This window comes from Pteropus alecto, unplaced genomic scaffold (assembly GCF_000325575.1).
Source record: "Pteropus alecto unplaced genomic scaffold, ASM32557v1 scaffold8, whole genome shotgun sequence".
In the NCBI taxonomy this organism is placed as follows: Eukaryota; Metazoa; Chordata; class Mammalia; order Chiroptera; family Pteropodidae; genus Pteropus; species Pteropus alecto.
Window position 1 is genome coordinate 2,216,053 of NW_006494609.1, and position 12,854 is coordinate 2,228,906.

A 12,854-nucleotide genomic window follows, 5' to 3' on the forward strand; every position below is an offset into this window, starting at 1 on the left:
TTAACTACATAAAATTAACTACACATATTTAAAGTACATAACTTGATGTTTTGAAATATGTATACACCTGAAACCATCACCACAATTAATATAGTGAACATATATATGATGGTGACTACTGTTAACAATACTATATTGTATACTTGAAAGTCGCTAAGAGAGCAGATCTTAAAAGTTCTCACTACACACACAAAAAGGTAACTATAAGGTGATGGATGTGTTAACCAAATTTATTGTGGTAATTCTTTCATAGTATTTATGTATATCAAATCATCATGTTTATATCTTAAACTTACACAATGTAAATGTTAATCATATCTCAATAAAGCTGGGGAAAAAACGATAATGAAAATATGCATCACCTTCAAAAGTTTCCCTTTGCCTCTTTGTAACCCTTCCCTCTGCTCTTCACCACCATCCCTCCCAAGAGAATTACTGATCAGCTTTCTGTCTCTATAGATTGATTTGTATTTTCTAGAGTGTTATATAAACGGAATCATGCAAAGTGTTCTCTTTTTTTCCCTCTGGATACATACTTAGGGGTAAAATGACAAAAATAGTAGATTACCTCTTGTGGGGAGGTACAAGAATAATCAGGAAGAGGCAAACAGATTTCTAAGATACTGATAATGTTCTATTCTAGCTCCTAAAATGAGTGATGGGTATACAGTCATTGGTTTTGTTACTCTTTAAAGTATTTGTATGGTATTTGTATGAATGAAATTTCACAGTTAAAAATTGAAATAAAAAAAGGAGAGGGTAGCTTTATTACACATTAGACATCTTGGACTTCTGCCTAAAATATGTTCAACATAAAAATGTTGACTTTTGGCTGGATTCTAGAAACCATTTGAAATCATTTGTCTTTACTTCCTTCAGGATTGCACACAGGAAGTGAACCCCTTCCCTTAAGAATGTAACTGAATCCCTTATGTAAACAGACCAAGCCATATTTTAGCCTTTTGGACCAAGCATTGCCCTCAGGCCAATCTGAACAGCCCCTAGAAGAACCAACTTGGTCTATACTAAACCAGTGGTGGGATAGACCAGAGGGATGGTCACGGCTGCTAACTTGCCAATTTTTGCTCCTCTTGTGTTGCTTATAAACAAAACTGAGAGATCTTAAAAAGCTAAAATGAAAAAGACATACAATACCAAATGTTAGTGTGATGTGAAGCAACTGGAACTCTTATACCTTGCCAGATGGTAATTAATGTAACTTAGTATAACCACTTTGGAAAACTAGCATTATCTACAAAAACTTTACATACATATCCCTTATGACCCAACAGTTTTTCTCTTAGCTGTATAGCCAGAAGAAAAAGGTATGTATGTTTACCAAAAGACATTTATGAGACTGTTCATGCAGCATTATTTTTGTAGCTATAACTTTGAAATAATCCAAATGCCTATCAATAGTAGAATAGATAAATTATGACATGTTCATGCAATAGAATATTAAACAACAATGAGAGTGAATGAACTATAGCACACAATATAGATGAATTATACAAACAAAATGTTGAGCAAAAGAAGCCAGACATAGAGTGCATGCTATCATTACATTCATATCAATTTCAACAACAGTCACAATAACCTATAGTGTTACATGGTAGGGTAGATTATACCTTTTGTCAGAGGATAGTGACTAGAAGGAGCCTGAGGAAGTTTTTCGGATTTTGGTAATGTTCTCTGCCTATTCTCAGTACTGATTACTAGATGTGTTCACTTCGTGTACGTTTATTGATCTGTACACTTTTTGTGTATTTTGTGAACTTTGTATGTATGCTCTACTTTTTATGTATGTTATACTGCAATAAAACATTCACTCCCTGATGCCTTTTCCCTCCCTTCTCAGCAAACAGATGCTGTAGGCAGGGGTCCCCAGCCCCCAGGTTGTAGAACAGTACTGGTATGTGGCCTGTTAGGAACTAGGCCACACAGCAGGAGGTTAGTGAGTGAAGCTTCATCTGTATTTGCAGCTGCTCCCTAGTGCTAGCATCACCACCTCAGCTCCACCTCAGATCATCAAGCATTAGGTTCTAATAGGAGCACCAGTCCCTGGTGCCAAAAAAGTTGGAGACTGCTGCTGTAGGGAGTATAGAGAGGTAAACCTCTGCTCATAGCCATAAAGAACATAAATGTTCATTTAGAAAGGATGACAGAGGAAGAGGCACTGGAATTGGTTCTTAATTAAGAGTAGAGTTTAGATGAAAGGAGAGTTGGGGAGGGCATTCCAAGATGGAAGTACTTTGTTAACTAAGAATCCACTGTTAAGAGTGTGCAAGATGAGTTTGGGAAACAGTGAGTTTTGAGCAGTTTAGCTGGAGTGAAGGGTGACTGACTAAAGAATTAAGACTGAATAGTTAGTTGACTGGGTAAGATTGTGGGCATGCTTCAAATGCAGGAGCTTAGAAATGGGTGGCCCTTGGCCCAGTGAGAACCTGCAAATGTATTTTGTTTTCTATGCTTTGGTTCTTTTTATTTTTTCCTCCAATTTATTCCTAATGTTTCATACTTGGGGGAGGAACATAAAATTCAGATTGGGACTGCATATTTTATTGTGAACAATAAAGAATATTTCTTTGTGTTTAACGTACAACATTTTCAGTATGTATAGGGCTTTATTTTTCTGCCTGGCACCTTTGGGCATTTTTATTTGCAACTCTGCATTTGGAGAGCTAAATATTCATAAATACTTGTATTGATCCATTTGAGAATTCTCCTGAGAGCTTTTTGGATAATTTAAAATCAAAAATTATTTTATGAAATTATTTTTATTATGGCACACTTCACAGCATTTCAGAGCTTCTCAGGTTAACTGGAAAATATTTTCATTTAGAATTTTAACAATCTGTTGAAAATACTGGAAATAATTTTCTTTTTTATTTTAGGTACCCCAGTTATTAAAGAAGATGAGGAAGAAGAAAACTAATACCACGTTTTCCACCTTGTGTTAACTTATTTAAATGTCATAAGAACAATAGATAAGTTTTGTATAATTGTCCATTTTAAAGATTCTGTGTGGGGCAAAAGGTTCTTAAGATAAAACAAATCTCTGATTCCTATTTTTTTTCTTAACCTATTCAGTATTTCTCCCCCAAAGTGGTAACACCAACTTTATATATTGTAGTCCCCTTTTTAGTAACTGTAAATTTTCAGTTTTTATGTTCAGTCCCAGTTCTGTACTGAAGGATCCCATCTGCTGAAACCTTTATAGACCAGTCATTTTTAACAACAACAAAGGAACAAATGTGGTTCTTTATTCAATTTTTTTTTTAGGCCAGGCATTTAAATATGTATACTTAACTTTTGAATCTGTAGACCAGCTTTCCTGAAGGTCCATCTCCTCATGACACAGAAGCACAAATGTGTACATGCCTTTTGTTCAGAAGGCAGCAAGTGACAGGAAGAGTTCCTCTTAGAAATGCAGCAGCAGCCATAGAACCAAGACTTCAAAGTCATAGTGGAAGAGCTATGGTGAAAAAAGGAAAAATTAAAATCCCGGAGGCCTTATAGCCCACGTTATGTTTACTTATTTGTTTTTCCAAAAATGTGTGCATTGTCAATTGGAATTTAGGTTGTGTGTTCATGCATGGCCACTTGAATCACTGTGCTTAGTCAGTCAGTCATTCTGTGACCCAGATCAGTGGTTAAAATGATGGTCATGATTATTCCTTTGACCAGTACTGTGGTCGTGTCACTCATGTGGACCTGATCTTAGGCACACTTTTTGGTTTACAGTTCCTTATATGTTATGTAAGGAAATATATATAAGCATTAGCTTTATTTGAATTCCTAGCCTAAATCTTGGCCATTCATACATGTCAAATTTGCCCTAATAACTTTGGTCTTGTAGACTCCTATGTTGGGAGAAGTGATTTGTTATAAGGGTATGGACTGGATTTGGCACCTTTCAATAAATGAAATTTAGTATTTCAAAATATATTTTTAGGAAAGTTCTAAGTTAAACAGCTTTTAAAATGAATTATGTAAATGGTTGTGGAGAGAAAAGAGATGTTTCATTATGGGATCCCAAGCAAATGGCAAAATTTTTGAGGATTGTCTCCTCTGTGAAGCATTGTAGGTGATGTAACCTCAAAATTGCAAAGCACTAGTTGGATGCAGAGCTTAGAGTTTATCATATAAGAAAGAGAATTCTCTTTGGAAAATGCAAGATATGGTAGTCAGTAACCAGATGAAGTCCATAGCAGGCCATGACCAAAATCACTGATAGACTGTAGAAAAGACGTCAGAGGCCCTCTGCCAAATCGTGCCTAAAGTCCCTCAACCAGAGACTATTTTCCCATTTACTTGTTTAAAATCAGTCAAAGAGAGAAGAGTCGTTTTTTTAAAGTGATCACATAAGTAGTCTTGGGTTTCAGAAGTTTTCAGCTATCGTTTAAATAGGAATTATATGATTTCTCATAGTCTGATCAAAAGGGACCACTGCTTTGACAATCAATTCTAAATACGAACAAAAAGAAAAATAATCCAACACCTTTTTTTAGCTTCTTTTTATTATTTTGTTACAATCTGATAGGAAAAAAATCTTTACTCTGACTGGCTTATAATTCAAAGTGTATGGGTATTTCTTTTGTGCACCACAGGCAGTGAGTTTTCACCTCAGTGATATTCAAGGCCCAGAAGCTAAGAGGGAAGATTATTTTCTTTATTTGTAATATGAACGTCATCTAGTAGGCAAGCTTGAAGCCATATTGCTATGTATGGATGTATTTTCTAAAAGTTACTATGGAAGTGAATATAATAGGGAACGGATGACTTCATATTGAATGTTTTTGTAAAATGGCTTACAGTGTTGGTGTTTGGGTTTTTATTTTTTAAGTCTGCAGTATAGAAACTATTTTTTTCAGTTTCTCCTCATTTTTAAATGTCTTAATCACTGGTAGTTCTCAGAGAAATATGTAACGTGATTTTTCTGTGTCTATTTCACACAAAATTCACATTCAGTTCCATTCGACAAATATTTGATTAACTTCTATGCATCTCCTTCATCGAATTAAAGCCAGAATCCATGCCATTGGAAAATGGAAGATAGAGTGGAGGAAGAAGTTCAGAATAGTCTCTCAAATCATTCCTTAAATCACCCTTTACTACTGCAAATTTATGCTTCTTGGATTAGGTCTTTGACCTACTTGGAATGGATTCTCTGTGCTCCCAGTTTAAAACATTATGCTATTTTAGTGGATCATTTAAATTTCTTCTATTCTCATAATGATGCTAGAGCTCTGGAATCAGTCCAATATTTTAATTTTTCCATAGGAAACTCGATTTAGTCTACAGAGGATTCACTTTTTCTATATTCCCTAACTCTAAGCTTATGCCAGTATTACCTAGTCAGGCCTCGAAAAGTTTTGTGTTCTCTGTTAATAGGAGTTTGTTCTTTTAAATCAGTTTCTCATTCTTGGCACTATCAACATTTTGGGGTTAATAATGTTGTGTGGGACTGTCCTGTGTATTATAGGATGTTTAGCAGCATCTCTGACTTATACTCACTGGATGTCAGTAGAACCTTTTCCACAGTTGTGACAACCGAAAATGTCTTCATACATTGCCATCTATCTCCTGGGGCAGAGAAGTGGGAACAAATTTATCCCTAGTTAAGAACCAGTGTTTTATATCAACATTCTTTTTGTCCAAGGTTCATTTATTTTCACTTCGTAGCTGTATGCCACCTGAGTTGTATGACAGAAATGATGTATTTAATAATCATAGATGTAAGGAGGTGGTTATTGGTGTTTTCTACTTCCGTGATCTCATTTTAATAATTCTCACACAATTCACCTAACATTAGAAACTCAGGGCTGGAAATTTCAACTTTTTTTTTTTTCAGCAGAGTCTCAACTTTTATTTCTTAGCATTTTGCTTATCTGAGAACAATGATTATTAACCTACCTCGCTCTTGCTAACAACAGAGTCCAACTTAATGATAGATTTTGCTTTGTCTCTAAAGTTCAACATTTTGAGTATCTTCTAGAAAATGGATCATCATTCTTTAAGTGTTCATTCATTATCCAGTAATGCACAAAATTTTGCAGACTGTAGCCGTCATTAAATACAGAAAAATATTGTATACAATTTGGTAATCATATATGAAAGTTAACTGGTGTAGACACTAATTTTGGATGTGATTAGAAGAATGTCTGGTTACTGGATCCATTCTACAAGTAGAGGTGGTATAAGACACTTAAATGTGGTTCCTGTCTGGAAAGAGAAATTTTGACTTGAATAGATGCTTCTTCTGATCACTTTTTCCAGTGGTCTGAAGTAGAATAAGGAGGAATAAGAAATGAATCTTAACTGTTGATTTATTCTCAGAATTGGTGATGTGTAAGTAGAGTTGAAGGTAGTTATCTCTGTGACCCAGAATCTTCTACCTGGGTTTTTCTTAGTCCTAAATGAAAAGAGTGTAGGGCCTGGGAAGGTTGGATTTAATCATTAACTTAAAAAAATTAGGGGAAAGTGTCAAAGCATCAATCGTGAGTAATTAATGTCTCTGACTGTTAGTTCACAAAGACTTTACATTTGTTAAGTAGTGGTAAAGGGAGGAAACTAACTGCTAAACTGAAAGTTATCCTTTACCAGAAATTAATTCCTTTGGCATATAATTTCTTTATTTGGGCTGCTTAATGTGTATGTAAATAATTACATATGAAACAAGATTCAGTATAGCAGAGTAGGTTCTTTCTGACACAGCTAACTTGACCATATTTCTTTATCTTCACTCTAGCATGAGGGTTTTGTTTGTTTATAAAACCATGAAATAGGTGCAATAAAAAAAATTATGAGTATGTTTTTTTAAAAAAATCACTAAAGTTTAGAAATCCCACATCTATCTCTCTATTCCTGCCTTTTTATAAACCAGTGACTACAAAGAAAGAAAACTGAAAGGAATAACTGGACTGTCTTACCTTTTCCTGACCTAAAATTTTCACTTGGCATTTGGAGAAGTCATAACTGGATTCTAGTTAATTTCCCACATTGGGCAGGTGAGAGGGGAACCAGCTAACCAAATTATGATCTAGTAAATTTAGCAAGGGGGTGAGGGAGAGTAAACTATTTTTCAGTAGATTTGCACTTTAAAATTATGAACTGGATGTTGGTGGAAGGCACTCCCAAAGGGCAGGTGGGCAAATACCTTGCCTGCATGTATTAGAAAATCAAACCTCAGCCTTGCTTGTTTTGTTTTAGGCCCACCTGAGCAAGAGTTGTGTGTTGACATAATCAGAGTCAGGATTTCCCTACTTTCCCACTTGGTGTCATCGTCCATATCTGCTACATTGACAGTCATCCTTGGGGGGATGTGTTAAGTATAATTCTGCTAGTTGTTATAGAAATTTTGTGAATTATCTTTCCTACATCAATTTTAAAAATTAATTTAGATGTTGGCTAAATTAAGTTGTGGCTAATGTTAGGAGAGTGGGAATTTCTTTGCTTCTTTGATTAGCAGGTTACCTGCCTCTGAGGTGCTGTTGCCTGGAGTGATCAATCCCATTAAAAGACTGGGGAGTCGGTGGCTGTAGAGAATTATACATATTGCTAGCTACTTCTCCTAGGGTGTCAGTCTGGTTCACAAGCATCATTCCAGAATCTTAGGCTTCTAGAACCAACTCCATTCTGAAGAACATTTTAACATCTATTAATACTTTGGTAATAATCTTTTATATGCAGGAATTTTGTAGCTTGACTTTATGACTAAACTTATTGTGTTAAATTATTTAGAAATGTTGAGTTTCTGAATGTTATTTTGTGAGACTTGTTTTAAAATAGTAATAAATTGTGTTATTTTATAAAAAACTAATTTGTATCTTTTTTGGTTACAATGTGAACTTCAAATGATACTCAATTCTGAAGAAATTCAGTCTTTGTATAACATTCCACAGCTGTGTGTGTGAGGGAGAGGGAAGGAGAAAAAGAATTTCATTTCTTTGCCTTTTTTTTTTTCTCTCTTTTTTCCAGTAGTTCACTACTAATGATAATTTCCTCTCAGGTTTCTAGGTCTTCCCCAGAAGTTCTCTGGGCACCATTTAGAAAGCATGCTTCCAGGTACTGCGAGTCACTATTGCACTACACCATTCCTAGTTCTCTTCTCAGTTTCAGAAGTCTGCAAGGTTAAGGTTGGCTGATAGGCCCTTGATCTGGAATAACCTGATGTTGGCTAGGTCCTTTTTATACACAAGAAACAGGAACTGAGCAACAGCAGTGACATTAATATTTTCCCAGCACATATTGTGTGCTATCAGCCAAATAAATGTAATTTTGGTCACAGAATGGGATTGTATTGTAGCTTCTACTTCTTTATTTCACAGTTCTTTGGTTATAGAATGTTTCTTGTTGCTGTCCTCCCTTAAAAAAGCAGGAAGATTTTAATGTATAAGCCTATAAAGAGAAAACCTTAACTCAGATCATAAATAGCTCATTATTTTTTAGTTCATTGTTTTCTAGAGCAAAGGATGGACATCTAGAATCCTGACATTGTTTTACACTATAGATATGTACTGTTTTAAATACATATGTATGTACATGTAAATACAATCGTTATATATAATAAAAGGATCCCAAGTGATGACCCTCCCTCCTAAAATGCAGTCAACTCTGCAGCTATAAAAAGAATGTGCATAGGATGCCCATAATAGATTGAGTGAAAAAAATAACCCATTGTTATGTGTATATGTATATAGAGTGGGAGTGTTTGTGGGGGGGTATATATATATATGTATACATATATATATATACATATATATACACACACACACACACACACACACACACACACATATATATACACACACACACTCACACTGGTTGGTTGGTGGTATGGAGAAATGGAAACTTATGATGGGGTTGGAGACTGGTACAGTGTGTGTGTGGTGGAGAGTATATTTATGATGGAGTGTTGTGGGGAAAGTGGGAGTGTGCGAGTGTGCAAAGACAGGATTGTGAGGGGAGGGGAGTGTGGGAAAGGAAAAGGAAGAAGCTAATTGGGGAGGGGGAATGAGGACATGCTTGTGGGGAGTGAAAATTTGCATATCCATTGTCGGGGTCAAATATATATTGAGAGAAGTGTGAAAGGAAAACATGGCAAGTGAAGACATGAGTGTACAGGAAAATGTTAGAACACATACCAGTATTAGCCTTTATAAATACAACTTTTACCTTATTATTGCAATAGGTTAGCTATAATTTTAAAGCCTTGTTACAAGATTTATCTTGTAAATCTTGGTGAAAAGCCCACTGACGCTATGTTCAAAAAATCACTTTTCGATTTATTAGAATTTCAAATGATGGACCTCTTACATCACCGAATCTCTGCAGCCAAATAAACATGTTTTTAAGCCATATTTCCCTTTTTATATCCTCTCGATATATAAAATGGCTGCTGTAAAACCAAAACATTCATTTTACATAGGTATGAGTTACTCCTGCAAAACATTTTTAGCTGAAAAGAGATTTAAAAGGGGAGAAAGAGCATTGCTAGATAATCTCCTAAATGTCATTTAAGCATTTCCTAATGTTTTATTTTTATATTTACTTATATCTCTTGTAGAAAACACGCAAAAATTGAATAAAGAGCATTGCAATTTAAATTTGCATAGTATGATATAAAGCTTAAAGATAAAATTGAAATTTGATTTTTTTTAGTGATATGAAGTCTAAGAAAAGAGGATATAGATTTTAATTACACTGAAATTTTTTATACAGGTCAGAAAAACGAGAAGACAATAGAATTTTTAAAATATTTTTATTTGTATACATGTATTTGATAACTTCCAATTTAGAATACTTATAATCAGCATGAATAAGAACTACTAGCCAATGACAAAGATTTGAAATGGGGGAATGGATACTGTAACTGGTTCATATTAACCTACCCATGCGATTTATATCTCATACAGTGAAAAATTCTAATTTACGCAGCTCTAAATTTCCAACTCATTTTGTAGTCTCAGAATACTTTTCGATTATACTAATCCAGATGTCTAAAGATGAAAACTGAGAAATTAGCACTGTAAAGTGCAACTAATAATATGATTCACATTTCTTTCCATTAATATAAATCAGGAACAATCTTCAGTAAACACGAAACTCAAAATATTAGTAACTCACGATATTAGTAATAGTTCATATTTTTACTCAACATTTCCTGTATTAGCCAGGCTCTGGGCTAAACATCTGAACATGCAATTTTACATTTAAGTACCTCAATCAGAAGTGTCACAAGTTCACGTTTTCCACAACTTATGATGATGCCACAACGACAGCTTGCACTGAGTACTTGGGTCCAAGCCTTTACCTGGCATTTCAGCTAGCATGACTCTCTTGTAGCGGCTCAGGATTGCTCACTCTCATGATTTTACTAATGTTACATGAATACGCAGGCCTGACTTCCCCTCAGAAAACAAGAATTTATTAGTAAGAGACATACCTATAAGACAGCAGAGAGACGCGAAAGCAACTGTGATCTAGGTCTGCACTAAAGCTCCGTTTCCTGGGGCTCAGAAGTGCCCCTCCAGGCCTAACTGCAGGAGGGCAGCCTCAGCCTCCTCCTCTTCCTCCTTGGCCTCCTCCTCGCGGATCTGCACCAGCAACTGGAAGAGGTTAGGGGCCGGCCCTTCCGCAGCCCCGATCAGCCACAGCTGCCTCCGGATGGCTCCGCTGTGGTTGGCCCCAGCGATGACCTGCTCCAGGCGGGCCTGATTTACGTTATCTTTATCTATGGCCCCCTTCTCCACCACCTTCTGCAGTAGAGGTTCCAGGCGTATAACATAAGCCGATAACTTTTCTCCTGGGTTCTGGTAAGTATTCAGAAATCTGACCTGCGCATCCCGAGAGCTCTCGACGCTACCGAAAACCTGCTCAAGCGCCTTCAGGCATTCGGCGGTGGTTATCGCAGGATTGTTAGTCTTGAGAATGCGGATGACATCAGCGGCAGGGCCTCTAAGACTCTCCATCAATCGCCGCCTCTTTTCTACATCAGACACCTGCCACTCCTCTATGACCTCATTAGTGTGCTCCAGCCAGGGATCAAAGGTCTCCTCCCCAGGCCCCGGGATGTCTCTCCCCGAGAACAGCGTCAGCTTCTTGTACCATATGGACTCAACAAGAGGCTGAATAACATTATCCAAAATATAGTTTAGCATCTCTGCTGGCATATCTGGGCCTGGGGCCGGAGCGGGGTTCTGAAACCCAAGGACACGGGCAACATCTTGCACGGTCCACCCCTCTCTCGCTAGGAAGAGGTGCAACCTTTCTAAAAATTCAGCATCGGAAGTCGGGGGCTTAAAGACCACTTTCCAGACCCCTCCTTTACCCGGCATCTCCCTGGGGATGGCCGCGTAATCTACAGCGCCAGTGAGCTCTAACAAGGCTGCTTTCGCATTCTCTTCCCTCCAGAACATTCTCCCAAGCACTCGATAGGGCACCTGGGGCATCGCAGCCTGGAGGGTCTCTTCGATTTCAGCCTCATCACAGTTCACTGGGATCCCCCAGACGAGCAGGGCTCTCTGGGAGTTCACATCCATCCCCCTGCACCAGTCTTCCAACAGTGTCATCGCCATTTTCCCAACTATCAAGGGCCCAATTCTACAAATAGGGATCAGACCGTGGCTCCCTGTGCTCTAGGACTTGGAACAGCAGACGCTGTCCCCAAAACGCCCACGGGAAGCAAGCTTCACACAATCAGATATAACAAACGACACCAGAGTCCAGCTCTTGTCCTTTCGCTGCTCCTCCAAGTGCGTCCGACGGCGCGTTCGCGGCGCGAAGCCTCTGGAATGCGCAGCCGGTCAGTCACGCGGTCGCGGCCATCTTGCGTCTCAGGTCGCCGTCTGCGAAGCGGGGTCCTCCAGCTGCAGGTCGGGGGTCCGGACCCGCCGCAGCGTGGAAGGCCTGGAGAGAGCGCGGGTGGCGAGGGCAGGAGCCGCCGGGCTGGCGAGGCCGCCGGGGTGTGGTCGCGGGGGTGTGGCCGCCTCCTCTCCGCGGCCGGCGCGCCAGGCAGTCGCTGCTGCGGGCGTCGATCGGACGTTCGCGGTCGGAACCGGGCCTTCAGGCGGCCGAGGGGCGGCTGCTTTGCAGACGAGGGCTGTGCCGCCCTTGGAGAGGGAGAGTGTCCCGCGGTCGCAGCAACAGCGGCAGGATCAGCCCGGGAGCGGCTCCTTCGCAGGCTGAGAACCCTCTGGGCGGCAAGGACGGCCGAGGACCGAGGATACAGACGGCGGAAGCGCGGGCTGCAGCAGGCTCACCGCGGCTGCAGCCTGACCCGACCGCAGCCAGCGGAGTGACTGCCGCAGTGGAGGGCGGGGAATGGCTTCCGCCTGCTCTGACCCCGCCTTCATTCCAGCTCCAGTGTAGCCATAGCAACGGTGGCCCAGACGGCGCGAGATCCGCGCGCTCCGGAGGCCTGGGAGGGGTGGGGGAGGGTCGAGCGGTTGCCATGGTGCCAGCCAGGGGCTGCTGGCGCTAGTTTCTCTGATGACGCATCTTCTTTTTTATAATTTCCAGATTATTATTATTTTTTTTACAAAGCACCGTGCTTAAAAGATAATAATAATATACTTCTGGCATGGATTTAAGATGATACTGTTGAAAATGTGTCCGTCATGGCTGAGTTGTCTACTCAAGTCGCCTTTGCAGAGTCAGTGCTGCATCTGAAAACATCCTCTTTAGCCCCAGGGCTTCCCTGATCGCATCTGCACTCTCCATATTTTATCCCAGTGAAACGAAAATATTGGAAGTATGCCATTTACATATTTTTGTGTGAGACACTGAGTTGAGACTTGTCTAAAATTTTGTAAAAAGATCTATATTCAGTAGTCTTTATAGTCAGGGAAATG

At 39.1% G+C, this 12,854-nt stretch overlaps 2 protein-coding genes across 4 annotated transcripts in view; one reads left to right on the forward strand and one right to left on the reverse strand.

Annotated features, from left to right (window-relative positions):
• The window catches only part of DNAL1 (dynein axonemal light chain 1), a 37,228-nt gene extending 29,410 nt beyond the window's left edge, over nucleotides 1–7,818 (forward strand). For all 3 annotated transcript variants that reach the window (XM_006925428.3, XM_025042075.1, XM_015599749.2), the window contains one exon: nucleotides 2,895–7,818. In XM_006925428.3, the coding sequence (XP_006925490.1) occupies nucleotides 2,895–2,935 (41 nt within the window). In that variant the 3' untranslated portion in view covers nucleotides 2,936–7,818. The remainder of the gene's footprint in view (nucleotides 1–2,894) is intronic.
• A 1,928-nt stretch (nucleotides 7,819–9,746) lies between these two features.
• Nucleotides 9,747–12,317, reverse strand: PNMA1 (PNMA family member 1). Its single transcript, XM_006925429.3, has one exon. It carries the CDS (start codon nucleotides 11,577–11,579, stop codon nucleotides 10,518–10,520), a length of 1,062 nt encoding a protein of 353 aa, XP_006925491.1. The 5' UTR covers nucleotides 11,580–12,317; the 3' UTR covers nucleotides 9,747–10,517.
• Nucleotides 12,318–12,854: the final 537 nt, after the last annotated feature.